This window comes from Ahaetulla prasina, chromosome 1, assembly GCF_028640845.1.
Source record: "Ahaetulla prasina isolate Xishuangbanna chromosome 1, ASM2864084v1, whole genome shotgun sequence".
In the NCBI taxonomy this organism is placed as follows: domain Eukaryota; kingdom Metazoa; phylum Chordata; class Lepidosauria; order Squamata; family Colubridae; genus Ahaetulla; species Ahaetulla prasina.
The window spans coordinates 308,579,471-308,600,993 of NC_080539.1; the positions used below are offsets into that span (position 1 = coordinate 308,579,471).

Sequence of the window (21,523 nt, forward strand, 5' to 3'; positions counted from 1 at the left end):
TCTGAAAAGACATAATAATGAACAGGATATTTCTTTTTTCTCTGAAACAAGAGAAATGTTTCAGGAATCTCAAATGTGTACTCTATAGTTTTGAGAAAGCAAAATCCACAAAATCAGGTACAAGATCATGTATGTCATAACCAGATCATGTACAGGTAGTCCTCAACTTACAACCACAATTGAGTCCAACATTCATGTCGCTAAGTGAGATTTGTTAAGTGATGTTTTGCACCATTTTACAACTTTTCTTGTCATAGTTGTTAATTGAATCACTGAAGTTGTTAAGTTAGTAGCACAGTTGTTAAGTGAATCTGGCTTCCCCATTGGTTTTGCTCGTCAGAAGGTCGTAAAAAGCTGATCACATGATCCTGTGACACTGTATTTGTAATAAACATGAGCCTGTTGCCAAGGATCTGAATTTTGATCATGTCACCATGAGGATGCTGAAATGGTCATAAGTGTGAAAAATGGTCATAGGTCATTTTTTTCAATGACGTAAATTTGAAGGGTCACTAAACAAACTGTTGTAAATTGAGGGCTACATGCATACTTTTCTGGCTGGCTACCTAGATATCCTTAAATCTTTCTTATCACAAAGATATCCCTTCTCTTTGTTTGTAGAACAGAAGCGTTCTGTTTGAATAGGGTAGAAAGGAAATATTAAAATAATGTCATAAAATAAGACATTATATCAGTTAAAATATCAGTTTACCTGATAAAGCTGATATAAAATATTATTTTACCTTATTGGGTCTGCCATATTTGAACTGCAGAAATTCAGACAAGCAGTAAGTGGCAGCAGCTAGTGTTTTTTGTATTTATGCACTTTTTCAATCTAGATATGAGAGGCATATTAGGTTATAATTCATCATTCAAAAACAGATAATTAATGGGGTAATATATGTATAATTAGCTAGTTCTGTGGACTTAGGTGAGACAGCATTTCCTTGTAGCTGAGTGTGTAACCATCTTGCCTTCTGGGTAAAAAGCTTAATCACATGCATCGCTTTAGAAACAACACATATAATTTGCCTATAATTGGAGCAAACCATTTGATTGGTAATTGTCTAAAACATATAATTTAATGAAAACAGACAATGTTGGCTTTCAATAACAGCAAGTACCTAGATATTTATTATGCATGATGTTATTGTTTACAAACAGAAAGATATGAAATAATTGTTCCCAAACAGCAATCTTTTATATCACTTGAAAGTATTCAACAACTGGAAAATCTTTAAATGTTGTCAACTCTTTCAAGACTCATTTCTTAACACCAGTTTAAGTCACAATGATTAAAATTGATTAATGCTTAAAGTCAGATTCAAAGCAAGACATGATTATGTTGGTGATTATGTTGTTACAACTTAACAAGAAGCAAAATCTAGTAGTTGTATACCTGGGATGGCCACCCAAATCTAAAGGCAGCTATATTGGATTATAATTCCCATTGGCATCTCAATAATTCTGTGAACACATCTGAAAGAAACCAGCTTGGTGTAGATGCAGAAAAAGGAATATTATAAATACTATAAATCCAATTGCTTTCCAGAAAGATTTACATAGTTAATAAACATGCAGCTACTATGAATATTTGAATCACTTTTTATATAATTAGTAATCAAGCCATCCATGAATCTTCATTCAGTTTCTGCTCTGTCTTTTTCTTCATCTGAAAAATGTGGAACAGATTTCTTTGCCACGACGTTGTCCAATCTTTGTCCTTGAAGATACGGATTTACATTCTGAAAAATGAAATATTTTAAACACTTAGGAATGGGAAATAATTCAGTTAAACAACCTAGAGTCTTCCACAGTATATGGGATGGATGAGTGTTTACTCTTGTATTTAAAATTGTAGTGTAATGTTTTCTTCTTCAAAACTCCCTAAATGGGGCAGGACTTCTATTCATTGTCTTAGTTTACTGAAGCAAAAGCGAGAGAAAGAAGGAAGTGGAAATAAGGATTATAAAAGTGAATGATATTACTGTTCTACACTCTAGGACAATGTTCATATGACAATCTGAACTATATATACAACTGTATGTTTCCATTTCTGATTGGGAGAAGGTTGTGTTTTATTTTATCAACCAGGCCAAATATAATTTTGGTCCAGCATTTTGTTTCTCACAGGGCCATCCAGATGTGTCAAGGGTGCTACAAAAAAGAAGATGGCACCATGGTAACTCGGAGTTAATACTGTGTCCTCACTAGCAGTAGACTTCGATAGAACTGTCTTCCATAAATATATCTATTTTAAATTTATCCAAATAAATAGCAAGTTAAATTCTACATACATGGTCTAGAGATAAACCTGGGAAAATAGAAAGGTTGCACTTACTTTTCATTTTTTTAAAAAATACACACATTGGGATAGCTACGGGTATACTGAGAAATGCTACTTTAGCATAAAGAGCTGTTGCGCTTACTACAGATGTTTTCTGGAAGAACTAAGTCCAGGTTTTATATGCTATTCGTAACTATCTCAAAAATCTGATTTTATTTACATTCTTGCCTGATTCTACATTCAGGTAGTAAATGAAAACAAGTTGTGTTCTGAAAATTACCCTTTTCTTTCTTTTCGGTTCACCCTTCATTTTCTCAAAGAGTAAATTCTTATTCTGTAAAACAATAAAAGAATGCAAAATGTGGATCAAATTTATAATCTCTTTTCAAGCAAGACTTTGTGCCATCTAAATATTATCATGTGAATATTTTGGAAACCATTTTGGTAGAGAATGCCATGTTGTTGAAAAGATAAACCACAGGAAAACAGTTGGATTACTACAGCTATTAATAAAATATTTGCTATTTTTCTGGGATCCTCAGTGTCATCAGCTATTACAAGAATAGGAATATATGATGATTCTGAGTTACAGGATGGTTTTAATTTTAGCTGTCTCAATAAGGTAGGAGTAAGAATGGAGAAATATCAAGCATAGTAGAACACAGGCCTTGCATGAATGGAATCCTTTTCAGTAAAGGGAATTCAAGCTATAGATGCATCCAGATATTTGCTGTCAGAGACAAGTGCAAGATGGGGACTTTTGCCCAACTCACATCTAAAGACTGATGAAAAAAGATTAGTTTTAGCATGCATCATATCTAAACCAGGATAGATTACATATTCTGCAAAACAGTTATTTTGCATGCCCTGCATTACACCTGTGGTCCACAGCAGGTTGCCAGTTGTACGGAACTCTCTTTTCAATGGAAGAAGCCAGCTAGAGACACTAAAAGAAAAAGTTAGAAAGCCACCACTATTGCCCATGACCCATCCTTCACCATCTGAGGCACTGCTCCACTCTGCCTGATGGAAAGCTTGCTCATATATCCAAGGCCTTGGGAACCATTTATCAGTCAGAGAAAGCAACGGTGCATTGGATAGACTATTAATATTTAGTATGTGGATGCCACTAAAATGGCAAGACCAGACTTGCCAGACTCTGAGACATAACTTCCTATTTTATGAAGTCTACAGTTGGATTGTATCTATGTCCACAAGCAGAAAGACTATCACAGCTGGAAGAGATTCTCCCTTTTCATGTTGCCCGCTGGACTACTTGGAAGGGGAGAAAGGAGGAAAGAAAAGAGAAGTTCTATTGCAGTCATATGGATGTTTTCCTTAAGTTGTGATTTAAATATGTTCCTTATTACTATTTTAATTGCTTCCCTTGCCACCTTCTATTTTTAATTGATGTTACTGTTATAAATACTTTTTTCTTTTTAAAAAGACCCTGATCTTCCTTTTCAGAAATAAACTGATGTAAAATTCTTTTAATATAATGAAGCCAAATTTGATTTGAAGGGGAGGAGAAAAGCTTCACAATAACGAGAAGATGGCTACAACTTTCAGCTCCAACCTTTATAACTAATCCCACACACTGCTGTATTTCATAAATGTTGCAAGCTCAAGTACAGGCTGGAATGTCAGACACATGCTCCACAAATTTGATTTTTATTGGAATTACAATGTGGACCCCAAAAAGAAAAAGTTCAAGGAACAAAAGTTTAGGAGGAACAACTGTGTTTTTAAAAGGCATAATGCTACATAGTGAATTGTAATAAGGAGAGTCACAAAACAGTAATTCCTGAATGAAGTAAGGATTTCTGAGAAACAAATACTGTAACAAGCTTAAGTGATTTCTGCATAACATAATCTGCTGGTGCTTCTCATATTAATTTAAGTCCAAGTTCACAAGATGTAGCTTTTGTTTGACCTCAACTATTTCATCTCTACTGTGCCAAAGAGACAAGGAAATGGAGATGAAGCTGGCCAAAGACATTCTTGGCTGCAATAATTTGTGCAAACTCACTTGGGGAAAATCAATTTAACATGCAAAACACAATAAGAGACATGTATTTTATTTCCTCTTAGAAGTGGTGTTTTATTTATAATTTTTGAACATATTATTTTACCTAAATCTCCTTTACGTTTTTGAACATTTTAAAGGAAATTAACTTAAAAGCAGACTAAGAGCTAAAAAAACCCCACTTTGCTCAATTGTTTTGGTTAAAGAAATATTTGATTTTGTTTGGGTATATGTTAAGACCATAACTAATGCAAATATAAGAGCAGGCAGCAGCAGAGTTCAGATAAGGTAATGTAATCTGAAATAAGATCTCAGTCCTGCAGTAAAGATAAATCTGAAAACATGGTAAAAAGTTCTGCAAGGAAAGCATTCTGATTTCTGGTGAAATGTCTACCATCTTTTGATCCCATCTCTACAAAAGCATTTTCTACATCACAGGATTTGGGTTTAGAAAGTGCCAAGTGCATCACAACTTCAATCCTAAAATATACACAGTATATTTGCAAGGAGCAGATTTGCAAAGAATGAACAGATGTCCATAGTGTGACTTCAAATTTATACATTCAGCACGCACAGATTTTGAATTACTACTTACTGCATGCACATTAGTATTATTGCATCTACTTTGGATATAAAATAGTATCAAAGAGCATCAACAGAACCAATATTGAAGCACTAAGACCATTTGTGTTTTGCATATTTAATTTATATTCAGACATACTTCTAGACTGTAATTTAGATCTGTAAAGTATAATAACGGGAAGAAACAGGCAGAAAGAAAACAATACTGTCTGAATTCAAGCTGCTTTCAAAGTAAGTTGGTAATTTGTTCGATGATAACTTTAAAGAAACAATTCCAATGTCAAATTTCTCCAAAATCTCACACATGTAAATTTATTCATTTACAAACTTTCAAGTACAAATAATACTGTTGAATACATCCCATGATATTAGCATCAATGTTTTTATGTTAAAAGTTGAGTAACTGCTCCAAAATAACATTTTGCATTAGGACAGAATATTCTGTAACAGTAACTAACTCTGTTAACTCTTAATTTAATATTCTGGAACAGGCCCCTTATATCCTGATATTTAAACAGCCTTAATTTTCTTTGTGTGTGTGTGTGTGTGTGTATTATAAAAACAAAATACTATAATTTGCTTTCAAAAGGGTGATCCTATCTAGAATTAACATGCTTTGTAAGATCATCCAAAATCTGGTTGTCTATATTTGATGGAAAACCAGTTTGGATGCAATAGCAAAATAGATAAGAATGAACAAAGGAGTCTTTGTCCATATAGATAGAAATAAGGCTGGTAGTTTATAAATGGATTCTACTTATTCCATGACCAGAAGGCCAAGTTTCAGAAGTTTATTCATCCAGTTATTATTAGAGGTTTAAATGACTCCAATGCCTTAAAATACCTTCTATTAACTTTGGCTAGTATGTTACCTAAACCTAACTTGTGCTAAACTTCATTGAGATTATTGCAATATAGTGGGTTTTTTTTAAACAGTTCAAATTATTCTAAACATGGCTGCAACATTATGAACTAAGATAGGACAAACACCTTACCAACTGCATTTAAAAGCCTAATTGAAAGTGCTGTTTAAAATCTTCAAAGACTTTTTCAATTGCTCCCACTAAATGGGATATTTGAAAAGAGTAAAATTTTTGTATTAGTGGCTGTATTATGAAGAGGGGTTTGCCTGTTGCTGTACTTGAAGTATTTTCAATTTCATGTAAAGAGTTTTCATTTATAAAAGTAATTTTAATAGCACATTTATGGAAGGAAATCCTCAGACTAAATAAACTAGTTAGTGCCCTACAATTCTGAGATTACTCTGAGTTTCATTTTATGACTATGTTTATGTTGCTGTTGAGTACAAATTTCATGCATGTTATCTTATATTTTATTTTTTAAATTATTTTTACATTTCTTTATTAGACATTACCTAAATTCTTTAGTTTACTGGATAGTATGTAAATGCCATAGGTAATGAGCAATACAATCTTCTAATCAAGATTAAGGAAGTTCAGCCCACTGATTTCAGTCATAAAGTTAAGTATATGTCTAGCAATTACGGTATCCAAGTGAAATTCAAGGGACTCTGGTGGGAAATGCTTTAAATCCCAGCAATATATTTGTGGTCACAGCAAGTGCTTTATAGTTATTAAAGTAGTAGTACAAGAACAAATTATTTGAGTTGGCAAAAATGAATCATTTGAGTTAAACATCTGGTACATTTACCAAAGATTGCAACACTAATCAAGCACGATACAAAAAAAGAGGGAAAATTTGTTGACTGTCTAAAATGCTTAAGAATCATGTAAGAATCTGGCAATGTAATCAGCTGTATTTGTTGCATCATTATCTTGGACTTTTAAGTGGAAGAAATACTCACAACTTCTGCATTTGACAATTACAGAGACAGATAATCCTTGCAATGCTATTTTTTTATTTTTTGTAATAATGTTGTTTACATACACATCCTTATACTGTATATAAATTAAAAGTTTAGGGTATTTTTTTCGTAAATAAGGTCCTTCAGAGAATGTTTATTAAAGTACATGGACACAGAAATATTTTATTAATAGTTAAATAACAGAACATTTAATTGATCAAGCACTTTTATAGATTTATAAAAATAAACCTAATTTACGTACCCATTTACTTAAGCTCGGATAGTCATGTTCAGGATCAAAAAGATGCTGATGAAGTTGGTATTCTTTGCTGAACTCTGCTGTGTCGGGTGTGTTTTCAAGACATCCGTCATCAGCTACAAAACATTTTGGAAAAACCTGAGCAGTTTAGCATGTTTAAATTAAAAAAAAAACACAAGGAAAATATGCAATTCATTTTATTCAAAAAGTATGGGAGATGAAAAGTAATACACTTTTCTTCTTCAAAACAGGACTCTTGGGATGGTTAAATAATTTCCACAGTTCTTTGGAGCAGATACAAAGTAAAATTAATTTTTTTCTGTAGGATCATAGGAGGGTTAAAAAGTACAATAAACAGATGTTTGGATATTAATCCAGTAATGTATATTTATATTTCTACTTATAGACATTTCTAGGCTACATAAATCTTTAATATTTTGTTGTGTGGTTGATTGCAACATATATTGAAGAATTTAGCAATTCACAACCACTATCCAGAATATTTATGTGCATATTCGGTGTAATTATCATAAGCATATGGGATAGTGCAGTTATTTAAGCCTTAAGGAATGATTCAGATGATTGACTTTAATTCAGAAAATCAGAATTTGCTTTTTAGATAAACATGTGCTCAAGATTGAAAGGTAATTCATGGTGATCTTATTACCATGCTTTATAAGCCTGATTAAATAGACTATACCAGAAAATCAAACCCACAGATAAAGTAGAACTAGACTTGATTTAATACTTAAATGTATTGATTATATAAATACATTCTGTAAGTATAATTTCTTCGTCTTTGTTTGTCCCTATTGCCATTGATCCTTCCTTTCTTATAAAAACTATTTCAACAAATACATCTTAGAACTAGAATACCAATTTGGATTCTTTCTGTGTAACTGTGTGTAATTTTTCTGATGAAAAAAAAAACTGGATTATTTTATAGTATAATTTATATCTGATTCCTCAGTATAAAGCTAGATCAAATCCTGTAGGGACCTCATACAACTTACCTGTTTTTCCCATTGGGCAAGGATTTGGAGGATCTGGATATCCCTGATCTTCACTGAAATCCTTTGGTATATTATCACCTGTCAACTCAGCAACAATGTTTGGAATATTTCCATAAGGACCTAAATGCTGCAAACCTTCATGGGCACCACCTAATAAACACAGAATTGCACACATACACAAATTACAATATTTTTCATGAGTCTGAAAAAAAATTATAATCTTTTTCATGAGTTTGATTAAACATCTAAATCAAAGCTTATGTTCATTTCCTGACTTAGATGGAGATCACTTAAGCGGGTCACAAAACCTCTGTCTGCTTCTTCTTAACATCATTCCATACTCAGTACTGTTAAGACAATGTATTATGCCTAGTTAGTTGCTAATTTCAGTAGACACTTAAAACATGCTCGATAAAGGCAGAAAGCAACAACAAAATTGTTAAAATGAGAGAATCTATAATAGTCTAAAGAAAACAAGGGCATGATATAATGTGGTGGATGAAAGTGATAAAAACAAAGATAGATTTGAAAAGAATGAATGGTTTCAGTGTAAACTAGCTATGGTTTCCTCAGCTTCTGCTTTTACTATTATATATTCTTTTTTTTGCACTCTGCATGTAATTGCTTATCCCAGAAAGAAATATGGAATGGTTTGTGGGTGTGGGTGTGGGTGTTTGTAAGTAAGTATGTCTAAAATTGTCATCATCAGTTTAAAAAAATTCCCAGATACCGAATTACAGGCATTTGGGTAATTAGGCTACATTTTCCTCCTGTTTTAAGAATTCAACTTGTGATTAACCAATGAACAGGTGCTTACAGACAAGCTTTAGTGAGTCATTAAAAATGCACCCTCATTGTGTACCAATTTGCCAAGAACAAGTTCCATGCAGAGACCCAGTTTGGTGTTACGATTAAGGCATCAGGCTGGGAATCGGTGAATTTAAGTAGAAAGCCATCTGGGTGTCATTTTCAGCCTTAAGAAGGAGACAATGACAAGCCATTTCCACAGATATTGCCAAGAAGACTGCAAGGGCTAATCCAGGAATCAACATTGAATTGAAGGCATAACATAACATAAAATTATTTAAATAAAAATGCCAAGAGAGTGCCCACATAGGTCAATCCCCTGAGAGACCTAGTAGACAATCTTACATTATTCTATCCCATACAGAGAGGGAAGGATAGGAACAGTTTTTCCATGCAATTTTAAAAGTGTGCACTAACCAGTATAAAGCACCCAGGTATACAGAACGAATCCAGATACAGAGTGACTGGTAGAAATTGAAACTTAATGTAGCAGAGCAGATTTGTTCTCACCTCTTATCATGAAAAATAATTTGAACTCCATTATATTGACATGCAACTACAAGTATAAGGCATTCACTGTCATGGCATGAATATCTGTCCACTTTATTCATTAGCCATGATTGCCATCTGCTCGTTGAGCAGGAATCATGAGTCTAACAGGATCCTTAGACTGCGCACTGGATCTGTATGTGGCAGGGTAGTATTGTTGAATATCAATATTGTTGAAATGATCAAATATCTCTGTTGAATTATGTTGAAAAAGTCAAATTTTAATGGGTGTGCTTATTTTTTCACATGATTACACACATAATTAAGCAAGTATGAGTCTGTAATGACTCTCTAAATAATTTCCAAAATGGAAGAAAGAATTATTTAAAAAATGTTTCCCTGTGTTATATTAGTCATGGCACTAACAAATAAGAGTTTTTTGCACCCACAACTTTTATCTTGACTAGCACAAGCACGGGCTTTTCAAAGGAACATAAAGTCCATTATTTATTGAGTGTATATAGTTAATATACACGGAAAGGGCTCGTAATCTGGGCGTCCTCCTGGATGCACGGCTGTCTTTAGAAGATCATATGATAGCTGTCACCAGGGGAGCTTTTCATCAGGTTTACCTGTTATGCTAGTTACGCCCCTTTCTGGATCGGGCTTCCTTATGCACGGTCGCTCATGCCCTTGTTACATCCCGCCTGGACTACTGTAATGCTCTCTACATGGGGCTCCCCTTGAAGGGTACCCGGAGACTCCAACTAGTCCAGAATTCGGCTGCGCGGGTGATAGAAGGAGCATCTTGTGGCTCCCGTGTAACACCCCTCCTGCGTAGTCTGCACTGGCTCCCGGTGGTCTTCTGGGTTCACTTCAAGTTACTTGTTATCACCTTTAAAACGCTCCATGGCCTAGGGCCGGGATATTTACGGGACCGCCTACTGCCACCATTAACCTCTCACTGACCAGTGCGCTCTCACAGAGAGGGCCTCCTCCGGATACCGTCAGCTAAACAATGTCGGCTGGCGACCTCTAGGGGGAGGGCCTTCTCTGTGGGGGCCCCTACCCTCTGGAACAGCTCCCTCTGGGGCTTCGTCAACTCCCCGATCTCAGGTCCTTCCGCCGCGAGCTGAAGACGTTGCTGTTTCGAAGAGCAGGACTAGCTTGAACGTAGTTTTTAAATTGGGATTTTTAAAAAAGGGGTTTAATTGAGGTTTTAAATTTGTATTTAAAAGTTTTAGGGCATCAATTGAATTTAACTGTCTATTCTTTTAGCTGTTTATATGTATTATATGTTTTCTGTTGTTTTTTGGCTGTGAACCGCCCTGAGTCTTTCGGGAGATGGGCGGTATACAAATATAATAAATAAATAAATAATAAATAATATAAAAACATAGAAAACTGATGGCAGAAAAAGTCCTAGTGGCCCATTTGGAGTTTTTGTTTGTTTTTGTTTACTTTTTAATTTTATTTATTTAACATTTTATTATTTTTATCTTATGTATTTTTTATTTTTGATGGATGATATACATGTATTTATTTAAGCATTTTAAACTCAGTTATTGATGATTGATCTACTACCTCCTCTGGAAGTTGGTTCCAAGCTTCCACTATTCTTTCTGTGAAGTTATACTTTTTAACATTACTTTTGAACTTCCCTTACTTAAAGTTTTAAATGTTTGCCAATATTTCTGTGAATAACACTTTTTTTCTACATATATATATATTGTAACGCCTTTCCGTTCAAGATCTCAGAAGTCATCACCTCAGTGTCTCTTTTTCCCAGAAGACAGTAAAAAAATATATATCTCTGAATACCTCCACGGATTGTGCAAATCATGTTCCTCACAAAACATAATGAACTGTTTATCTTGTGAAGAAAAAGAATGGCAGAAGTAGGCTCTGACTGCTTTCTTACAGACAATAATTCAAACACCCCATTCCTTCTTGCACTGCATTTTTTATATTAGAACTGGAACCTTGCAAATCCAGAATCAAAGTAATGCAGGGTGGAATGTGACACTCACTATCACGATATGTGAACAATTGCCCACTCGATAAATTAGGAAATAGTGGCTGAAAAACAATAGTCTACAGGAAGTAACAATCTAATGCACCAAGAGTTTATTCTGAGAAGAATCTTTATTTCAGCCTGAGTCATTATCTAGTCTTATTGACTAGTTAGTAAGTGCATGCTGCCAAACTACATATAGCAGCAATTGCTAAACTTGCTGGAAATGATTAGTTTCAAAGTTGTCACAATATCTCTCTTACACCCCACCTCTGTCCCCACTATCTATGTCAACTTGGTAAATGGAATCACTTTGCACTTCATCCCTTTTTCTGTCTTAGTCCTGGAAGATTTATTTTCCCCAAGGTTTCTCTAAAATGTATACAATTGATAGAAATTATTCTCCAAAAATGTGTGAAGCTAGTGATTCATTAATATGCATGACAGCCTGCTACTTTGTTATACATTTTAAGGATTCGGAAAACATGGGTTATGACCACCCAGGATTGCCAATTTTTTAGGCTCAGGGTTATGCAAGACAAAACAGAAAGCAAAGCCAGCAGAGAGTCACTTCCAAAACCTGCTTCCTTTTGCCAGGGGACAGCTTTGGTATTTCAATGGTTGAAAATGCCTGTGATGCAGAGATTAAAATTGAATTATTGAAAAACAGTACAGTTCTTCTTTGCCCAACTGTAAACGTGATGAAGTACTATAATTGCTTTTAATCAGTGAGGGAGTCACAGGATTGCAAAGGTTGAGAAGACTGCCTTATATGATAAAAGGAACTTGGAGGCTATATATCAAATATCTATTCTTATTTCTTAAGCAATTTGTTTCGGAAATTTTGTTCTTGCTAGCAAACGTTTCAGACTGGCAAGCTCTGTAAATGATGTAAATGGTGGAAGGTTACAGAAAAAAAAAAAAAAGGAAAGGCAATGAAAAATAAATCCATGTTGCTTGGGCCTGGAAATAGAATGTGTTTTTTGTTAGATTCGGGCAATAACGAGGCAGGAGACCAGGATAGTGACAACAGCTCTTTACTATATGGTGAACCCAGCAACTCGGGCTGGGAAAAACCTCTCCTTAAATACAGTTTAGCCGGAGGCTTCAACCAATCAGCAACGTGCTTGTTTCCCGCCAAAACATTTAAAGATACATTACACTCCTTCCCTCCCAGAAAACACTTTACCATTATTTACATGAGATTTACATATTATTTTTCAACGTAATCACGCAAGTAGACTGGGCGTCTCCTGACTCTTTCGGACCTGCGCAATTCATTCTCTGGGAGTGAGTCGAGCTGACCGGAGGGACTGTTTGTTCCTCTCAGCTCCTCCTCTAGGCCATCCGCCCTGGATTATTTGCAGAGTCGTCCCTGCTGTTTTCTGACGGAACCTGTTGGCGTCGCTGGACCTCCTGGAAGTCAGATAAGTCCCGCGTTTGCCCCGGGTTTGAGTCAGCTGTGGATTCAAACATTGTATAGTCAGGGCCTGTTTCGTCTAATTCGGATTGTTCGGTTATGCGTTTTCTTATTTGGTCTATGTGGCGTTTCCATACCCGGCCATCCTTTATCTCCACTAAGTATGATTTGGGACCTGTAATTTCTAGGATTTTTCCTGCTAACCAGGTCGGGCCTTCGCTATAGTTGTGTGCCCACACTCGGTCGCCTATTTCCATCCCTCTTGTCTTACCGAGTTTCCCCTTGTAACCGTCTGGTGTGTAGTTCGGGTTTAAACGGTCTAGTGGGCACCTGAGCTTCCGACCCATTAATAACTCTGCTGGGCTTCTGCCAGTTGTGACACAGGGGGTTCTGTGTTGGACGGCCAGGAAGATATCGATTTTTGTTTGCCAGTCGCCTGGCTTGATTCTGGATAATGCCTCTTTTGCGCTCCGGACGGAACGTTCTGCAAGGCCATTCGTCGCAGGGTGGAAAGGCGCCGAGAGGACATGTCGGATGCCCTCCTCTGCCAAGTACCCCTCAAACTGGTTTGCCGTGAATTGCGGGCCGTTGTCGGATACTAACGTGTCGGGCAACCCATGGGTTACAAATAGGTGCCGTAGGACTGAAATCACGGCCTCGGCTGTCATGGATCTCATGAGAATGATTTCCAGCCATTTGGAGTAGGCATCGACTACTACCAGAAAGGTTTGGCCGTGAAAGGGACCGGCAAAATCGATATGGATCCTAGACCAAGGGCCCTGGGGTCTCTCCCATTCCCGAATCGGGGCCGTTGGGGGTAGCGGTCTGGACTCCTGGCAGGCCTGGCATTTCCCTACCCTCTCAGCAATTTCCGAGTCCATTAAGGGCCACCAAACATAGCTTCTCGCTAGACCCTTCATCCTCACGATCCCTGGGTGACCTTCGTGAAGGAGATCCAACACCCTTTTCCTTAATCTCTCTGGGATCACCACTCGATCCCCCCATAGCAGGCATCCCCCTTGAGCTGAAAGTTCCCCTCGTTTCTTTACAAACTCTTTAAAACGCCCGCCCGGCGCAGCGGGCCACCCTCTTTGTACCCAACCAAGTACAGTTCGTATCGTAATGTCCTTATACGAAGCCCTAGCCACCTCTTTGGATGTGACTGGGCCAGAGTCCAAAGAGTCAATGAGCAGAACCGGTATTCCTGGAGTGGGGTCTTCAATAGTCTCTGGTAATGGACATCTGCTCAGTGCGTCTGCGTGCCCTAAATCCTTTCCTGGCCGGTGTAGCAATTTGTAAGAATACGCTGCCAGGAAGATAGTCCATCGGGTCAGCCTTGGCGAAAGTGCCACGGGCGTTGGGCGGTCGCCTGCCAGCAGACCTAGCAAGGGTCTATGGTCCGTGATGATTTCAAAATCACGACCAAATACATACTCATGGAATTTCTTTACCCCTGCGACTATAGCCAAGGCTTCCTTATCAAGCTGGCTATAATTCCTTTCCGTTGATGACATGGTTCGGGAGTAGTATGCAATGGGGGCTTCCGTGCCATTAGGTAACCTGTGGCTGAGCACAGCCCCCCCCCTATAGGGAGATGCATCGCAGCTTAACACTAGAGGTAGTGTGCCATTGTACTGGATAAGGAGGCTATCACTCGTTAGGAGATTTTTTACCCCTTCGAATGCCCTAGCTTCCACCTTTCCCCAAGACCATGCAGCCGTCTTAGCTAATAATTTATGCAGCAGCTCTGCTACTGTTGCCTTATTCCTTAAGAATACTGCGTAGAAGTTGACCAGACCCAAGAATGCCTGTAACTCTGTTTTATTCTTGGGCACCGGGGCCTTCCTGATGGCCCGTACCTTGCTCTCAGTGGGGTGAATCCCTTCCCTGTCTATCCGGTAGCCCAGGAATTCCACAGACTCAACCCCGATCTGGCATTTGTTTAGTTTAACCGTGAGACCGGCAGACCGGAAAATGCCCAAAACTTTTCGCAGCCTCGCCCCTAATTCCTCTAGGTTTTCAGCGGATACCAGTACATCGTCAAAGTATGGTACCACCCCTGGTAATCCCTGCAATAGCCGCTCCATCAGGTTCTGAAATAACCCTGGAGCCACACTAACCCCAAACTGTAATCGGGTACACTTAAAAGCCCCTCTGTGAGTCACAATTGTCTGCGCTCGCTGTGCTGCTGTCTACGGGCAGTTGTTGATAGGCTTGGGCCAGGTCTAGCTTGGCAAAACTTGCCCTTGCCCCATTGAGTGCAGTAAGTGCTGTACCACCGAACGGGTAAGCACTCTTTGCAACGCTTTGTTAAGCGTTGCCTTGTAGTCAGCACAAATCCGGACCGACCCGTCCGGTTTGACTGGGGTGACTATAGGGTCTCCCACTTAGCATGGTCAACTGGCACTAGAATTCCTGGTTTACTAGCTTGTCCAGTTCCCGGTCAATCCTGGGCTTTAGGGCTAACGGGACCCTCCTAGCCTTTAGGCGGATAGGGGCAACTTGGGGTCTAAGTTAAAGGATATAGGGGTCCCCTTGTACTTGCCCAGGCAGTCTTTGAAAACGCCCCAAACTCCTTCGTGAGTGTGTCTTTGAGGTCGACTTCGCTTTCTGAAGATTCCAGTCACTCCCATGCCCAATGCTCGGAACCAGTCCAGTCCCAACAAGCTTGGCAGGGTCCCATCGACGATGGTGATGGGCAGAGTTTTCTTGTAGTGTCCATACTCGACGTGGACGGACGTTACCCCTCGAACAGGGATGCGATTCCCCTGGTAGTCCTGTACTTTTAGTCTTTGTGGTTGCAGCTTGCGCTTTGCGATGGCGGGTAAGGCTCTCACGAGGTTGTCCCAGGACATGATCGTGATCGATGAGCCGGTGTCCACCTCCAGTCGGCACGGCACCCCCTCAATCTTTGCTTTTGTGAAGATTTTCTTTTCTAGGCGAGTTGATGCGTGACCCACTCTCACGACAGTTTGGTTTAATTTCGCGCCTTTTTTAAACTGACCACTCGCGGGCCGCTTCGTCGTTCCCGCGCTCTGATTGGCTGGTTTGAATTTTTGGCGGGAAGGTTGGGGAGCTCGACAGACCTGTGCTAGGTGCCCCTTCCTTTCGCATCGCCGACATGTTGCATCTTTAAATCTGCATTGTTGTCGTTGGTGTTGCCCTCCGCAACTCGCGCAGTCGCCCCGGTCGTCTTTCTCCGGCCTCCCTCCTTCCTCGTCCTCCCCCTCCGATTCGGCCTGGACCTCTTCACTGTGGACCGGGGTTGATTTTGCACCCGCCGTTGGTGTGACCTGCTTTTGTAAGGTCTCTGCCGCTTGGGTGGACATCTCGTGAGCCCTGGCTTCGTCCAGGGCGTTTGCCAGCGTCAGGTTGCTTTTAGCCAGCAGCCGCCTCCGCAAACGGATGTCCCTGACCCCGCGGATGAGTTGCTCCAGCAATGCCTCATCCAAGTCTCGATATTCGCAATGTTTTGAGGCTTTTCTCAGGGCGGCCATGTATGCACTAATGGACTCGCCTTCTTGCTGTCTGCGCTCCCCGAATTCAAACCGTTGCACATACTTGGATGGCATCGGTGCGAAATGCGCTTTCAGCAGAGTTTGTAGAGTTTGCCACGGTACCGACTGTACCGGCGTTGGCTCAGCCAGGGATTCTGCAGTGTCGAAAACTTCTGGACCGCAGTGGCTCAGAAAATAGGCTCGTTTCCTGTTGTCGGAAACCCCTTGAAGTTCGTTTGCTTCGAGGAAGCACTCGAAGCGAGCCATGTATGACCCCCATTTCTCCTTAGCTGGGTCGAATGGCGCTGGCGGTGTGTAGCCGGACATCGCTGCTTTCCGCCCTTGTTTTGCTGGGTTCGCGTCTTCCTGGTGAGTTCAGCTCTTTTCCTGGTGCTCTTAGCCTCGAGATCCCACCTTCGTCGCCAGTGTTAGATTCGGGCAATAACGAGGCAGGAGACCAGGATAGTGACAACAGCTCTTTACTATATGGTGAACCCAGCAACTCGGGCTGGGAAAAACCTCTCCTTAAATACAGTTTAGCCGGAGGCTTCAACCAATCAGCAACGTGCTTGTTTCCCGCCAAAACATTTAAAGATACATTACATTTTTTATATTCTCAGAGTTTAATTTTAACAGCCTTCAGGTAAAATATATCAAATCTGATTATTTAATACTCATTCAAATGCTTGATCAGCAATATCCAACTGTAAATTCTTTGTGGCAATATATCTGAATACTCAATTTTTATTTTAAATGCATCAGGTATGTGACGAGCTGCTGAAATTTCCTCTCTTTTTTTATACTCCTGAAGTAGAAAATTTGGACACTCCTTTCATGAATATTTTAGTTTAGAATAGCATATCTTCTAAATGCTCTTTTTAAATGCTGAAATAATACAAAATAAAATAGAAATAATATTGACAATTTTGCAGGAAAATGCTTCATTATGATTTTATCTCCATTGCCTTGTATGGAAAACAATTTTTATTAAATGTTTATGGAGACTTTCAGTCATCCAGGTCATGGTTGTCCCAAAGGCGCTTTTTCAAAAAGCAAATGGACAAACAAAAAAAGTCCAGTTGCCTTTTGAAAAAGCATATTTGGAACATTCTTATTAAATATTACAGTGTAATACAGCCTTATAGGGAACAAATCTCACTGAGGATTATTACAGGTTATTTCTAGATAGACTTGTACAGGAATTCATTTCAACGTTTATATTTAATTTTAACAATTTCCCAGTTTCAATTTATACCAATAGTTATGTATCTTTAAATGACCTTGGGTGACTTTACATAGCAATATAAATATGAAGTAGGGCCACTGACATCTGTAATATGCTTACTTATTTTTTCTTGTAAAGAAATATAAATAAATATCCCAAAGAAACTCTGTTAGTAGCAGATAAATTGCTGTTAACATAGAATGATTTTTACTGCAAACAACTTAAGATGTTATTCTATTACATCCTTATAAAACCATTTGGCTTCCACCCAATTCTTAAGAGGCAGTGCGCCATCTTCTGATTAAAATGTATAAAATACAGTTTTAAGCAGGTTTCTAGTTGAGTCCAGTACTCAACAGCCAACTAATGTTGAAACAAAGAACAACACAGCATTTATCCAGAAAGCCTGTTGGAATATATATTTTTTAAAATTTCTATTTAACATGCCTGAATACGTTTAGGTGGATTTTGGAAACTCAAGGTTCACTAAAAAAAATTTAATCGGGGATGTAATCGGGGAGTCTGATTTTGACCATAGGTATATCAATTTCTATCCATCTCTCTCTCTCTGAAGTGGGAGTATCTTCTCTATATCGCAATGCTCTACTTGTGAAGTGACTTGCTCACAACTGATGCCAGTATATTATATAACCTAGCATTACATTTTGACTACTAAAATATATTTGATTACCTAGTCATTTTAAATACCTTTATTTGACTGGTTGATATGGTCCTTTTATTTTATATATTTTTTGCCTTTTAGTGCTGTATATATTGCAGTGTTATTTTATATTCTATAATTCCCAGCCACCAGTTTGTTGGCTTTGCTTTCTTGGAATTATGGACACTTTTGTCCAATGAATTTGGAAACCACCAGATCAGGGAAAGGGTTTTCTGTAATTCCCTTGTATATAAAATATGGGGTACTATAAAAGCTATAAAGATGTTCCTATGCTGGCTAGGAATTCTGGAAGCAGTAGTCCAACAAATCTGGGGGGGAGGATTCATAAGTTTGAGGAAAATTAGGATAGAATATCAATATTGTTTTTAAAATAATAATTTCATTAATTCAGATAAATAAATGTTTACCTTCAATATTTTGTGGGCCTATGAGATTCATTGCTTGATGGGCTGGATATTCCACTCTGGGTCTTGCAATGCCCAACTGTTCCATAACACCATGCAGAAGTCTTTGGATATCAGCTTCAGAAACTCTGTCTGAACTTCTAGCACTGTGACTGAAAGTCAAAGCCAGCCTGCAGACCAGCAGAAGGGACAAGCTGCAGAGCCAGGTTGAAGTCATGGTGATACCCATCTATATTCTGTAACCTATGCCAACACAACAAGGAACTCAGTGAATGATGAAATGAAATGCCACGTCCCTCCTTTCCCCCAACACCTGAATTATGATCCTGTCCAGTAGAGCAGGCATTTGGGGAAAGCTGCTATAGAAGAATATACAAAGGGACTTTTAAGCCAACATTACCACAAATATCAACAGTCAAGTTCTTTGTTATTTTTTATTTATTTTCATCAAGCTTGTATTTTATGACATATAATTATAAATACATGTAAAGGGTATGAATAAAAGAAAACATTAGGACAGGGACAGTAGGCACGCTGGTGCGCTTATGCACGCCCCTTACAGTCCTTTTAGGAATGGGGTGAGGTCTAGAGTAGACAGTCTAAGGTAAAAGTTTTGGGAATTTGGGGAAGAAACCACAGAGTCAGGTAATTCATTCCAGGCGTTGACAACTCTATTACTGAAGAGTTAATAGAGTATTATTACTCAATTTACCAATTTTTACTACTGGTAAAAATCAATTTGAAAACTGATGTTCAGTTTTTCAGAGGCTTTATTAGGAAGCCTGCAGTATATTCAATGAATTCTGTCCCCGTTTTCTTTATTTAGTTGTCAACTTTGTGGTTCTGGGAGGCTTTTGCAAATGCAAAGAAGAGGCCAGGACTTTAGACTTCGGGCTGCTCCCTTGCAAGTTAACGGGATTTCAAATTTTGGTCCTGGTTTGTTTCTAAGCATCAGTCACTCTCCAATGAAATGTTATGGCGCTCTCCCTCTGTTCCAAGCTGTGCTGTGCACTTAATTTGGAAAGGCTAGGAAACAGCTTCTCAAAAACGTCAAGAGGCAGGCAGCCTATCACATTCACCACATCAAATTAAATATTATCCTCTCTTTGCCTTTCTGCCCGCATTTGGCTTTGTTTCCTGGAGGCCTGAGGCTGTTTGGGCCCCTCAAATGAGATTACTCTAAATGGCAGCAGTGATTAATCAAAGAAAAGCCAACAAACGAAGCTGGTGTAAGCCTTGTGCTCCTAAACGTTCGCAATCAAATCTTCAATTCGGCTTCTTCACGATGCATGCTGGGAAAAGTCATGTCCTATGAAGTCCGGCATATGCACCATTATTATTATAAGGGAGAGAAGGGGGACAGAAAGAGAGCGCAGCTGGGGAAATATTCACTAATACTCATTTTAGCACGTTACCGATAGGATTTGCGGTCATTTTACTATTTCTGACTTAACTGGTTTCCAGATGCATTTCTTCTCTTGCTATATTTCCCCAAATATACAGATAATTTCACCAGATAGGAATCGGCTAAGAAGAAAGGTCGGTGTGACCTCCCCCCCCTCCCCTCGCCTTTCTATTCAATTCTATTCAATTCCTCGCAGAACTGTATTATTTCTCTTGCACCAGAAATTTTAAAAAGATCTCGCCATAAAATTGAGAACGATATTAAGAATAAATGAAGAACAAAGCATAGGCAGCCCCCGGCGCCCTCTTTCCATCGCAGAAGCCCAATATAAAAACCTTAGCCCGCCATCCCTAGCCCTTCTCTCTCTGAGCCACCCGGACATCCCTTGGAGCTGTCAAAAACCGTCGCGCGTTGCACTCACCGTTTGGATCAGGTGAGCGCGATGGCTGCGCTCTTCTGGCTTGCCCACCCAGGCGCGACGCCAGAGAAGCAGCGGCTGAACGCGTGTGTTGGGGGAGCTCCGTGGTCACAGCTTTTCTTCTTCCATCCACCACCACCGCCTCCCGTCCGTGGCGTGTGCGTGAATGGTTGCCAGGATTCCAGGAGGTAGATCGCTAGCTCTGACAGCTGGGCTTTTCGCCTCCCGTTACACAGGCTGCGGGGAAGGCCCTCAAAAGCAAGGATGCCCAAGCCGGGTTTGATTTTTTTGCTAATGTCTTTGGAGCAAATCCTTCCAGATAGATATGATTTATATAATGTACCAGCAAATGCCAACTTTCTCCTGCCTATAGTGTAAATGTATTATGCTAGAATTGCCATCATAAACTGGAGTTGAGCAAATATAACTTCCTTTCCAGTCTTACATGTTACTATTAAGTTTGCTTTCCCCCCCTCCCCTTTTCTCATGAGACTAGGATGTTAAGACTGAAATATGATTTATTAACCCAATGAGATTTGAACATGGATCCCTTCAATCCCACTCGCATTGTTTATTGTAGCTGCAGTTCTGTATTGTAGCATTCTACAATCTTGGTGCCTTTCAGAAGTGTGGCCTTTAGTTTCCAGAATTGTTAGCATTAGCCAATGGCCAGCTATGGTAATTAATAGCCACATAGGATTCAAAAGTATGAGCTCTTCGATGCTATTAAGGTTGGACTCCTACTTATCTAACTATATGCTGGAGTGAAAAATTTCGTTCTCCTTAGAATGCTGTAGGGTTAAATAATGTAGTGTAACTGACGCGGTATCAATATATTATATTTCAGTTCAAAATAAAGAATTTCATACCTTCCAGCCAGTGTTTGTTCCATATAACTAATGTGTTTGCCAAAGTTAAGCACAGAGCTTCAAGAGAGTCAAATGTATTTCCTGGATTGGGTTAAAGCTTTAAATTCCCTACAACATGATTTTTCATCAACTAAGACAAAGTGTGACTTGCTTTTGGTTTAGTATGTTGCATGAATCCAACAATTTGCAGTTTATTGAACAAAGAAAGTGTGGATTACAATGGTGCATGAAACATAACTATTCTGTTTTGTTAATGATCACTTTATCAGTGTGAAAAATTATGTCTGTGGAGATTCTCAGT

General features: G+C 38.9%; 1 protein-coding gene across 2 annotated transcripts; it reads right to left on the reverse strand.

Annotated features, from left to right (window-relative positions):
• Positions 1 to 1,122: 1,122 nt before the first annotated feature.
• On the reverse strand, positions 1,123 to 21,401 carry SCG5 (secretogranin V). Of its 2 annotated transcripts, XM_058162145.1 has the most exons (6): positions 20,357 to 21,401; positions 18,534 to 18,773; positions 7,993 to 8,142; positions 6,983 to 7,095; positions 2,568 to 2,621; positions 1,123 to 1,745 (listed from the first exon to the last, which is right to left on the reverse strand). In XM_058162145.1, exons 2-6 carry the CDS (start codon positions 18,757 to 18,759, stop codon positions 1,641 to 1,643), a joined length of 648 nt encoding a protein of 215 aa, XP_058018128.1. In that variant the 5' UTR covers positions 18,760 to 18,773; positions 20,357 to 21,401; the 3' UTR covers positions 1,123 to 1,640. The 2 variants fall into 2 exon arrangements, with proteins under 2 accessions (XP_058018128.1, XP_058018129.1); XM_058162146.1 differs by lacking the exon at positions 2,568 to 2,621.
• Positions 21,402 to 21,523: the final 122 nt, after the last annotated feature.

What these genes read in the sequence shown, in the direction of transcription:
- SCG5 (XM_058162145.1), bottom strand. Translation starts at nt 18,759, where the DNA reads ATGGGTATCACCATGACTTCAACCTGGCTCTGCAGCTTGTCCCTTCTG. An exon ending in AGGCCCACAAAATATTGAAG is followed by an intron (nt 8,143 to 18,533) that starts GTAAACATTTAT and finishes TGTGTTTATTAG; the next exon opens with GTGGTGCCCATGAAGGTTTG. An exon ending in AACCGAAAAGAAAGAAAAGG is followed by an intron (nt 1,746 to 2,567) that starts GTAATTTTCAGA and finishes TTCATTTTTCAG; the next exon opens with AATGTAAATCCGTATCTTCA.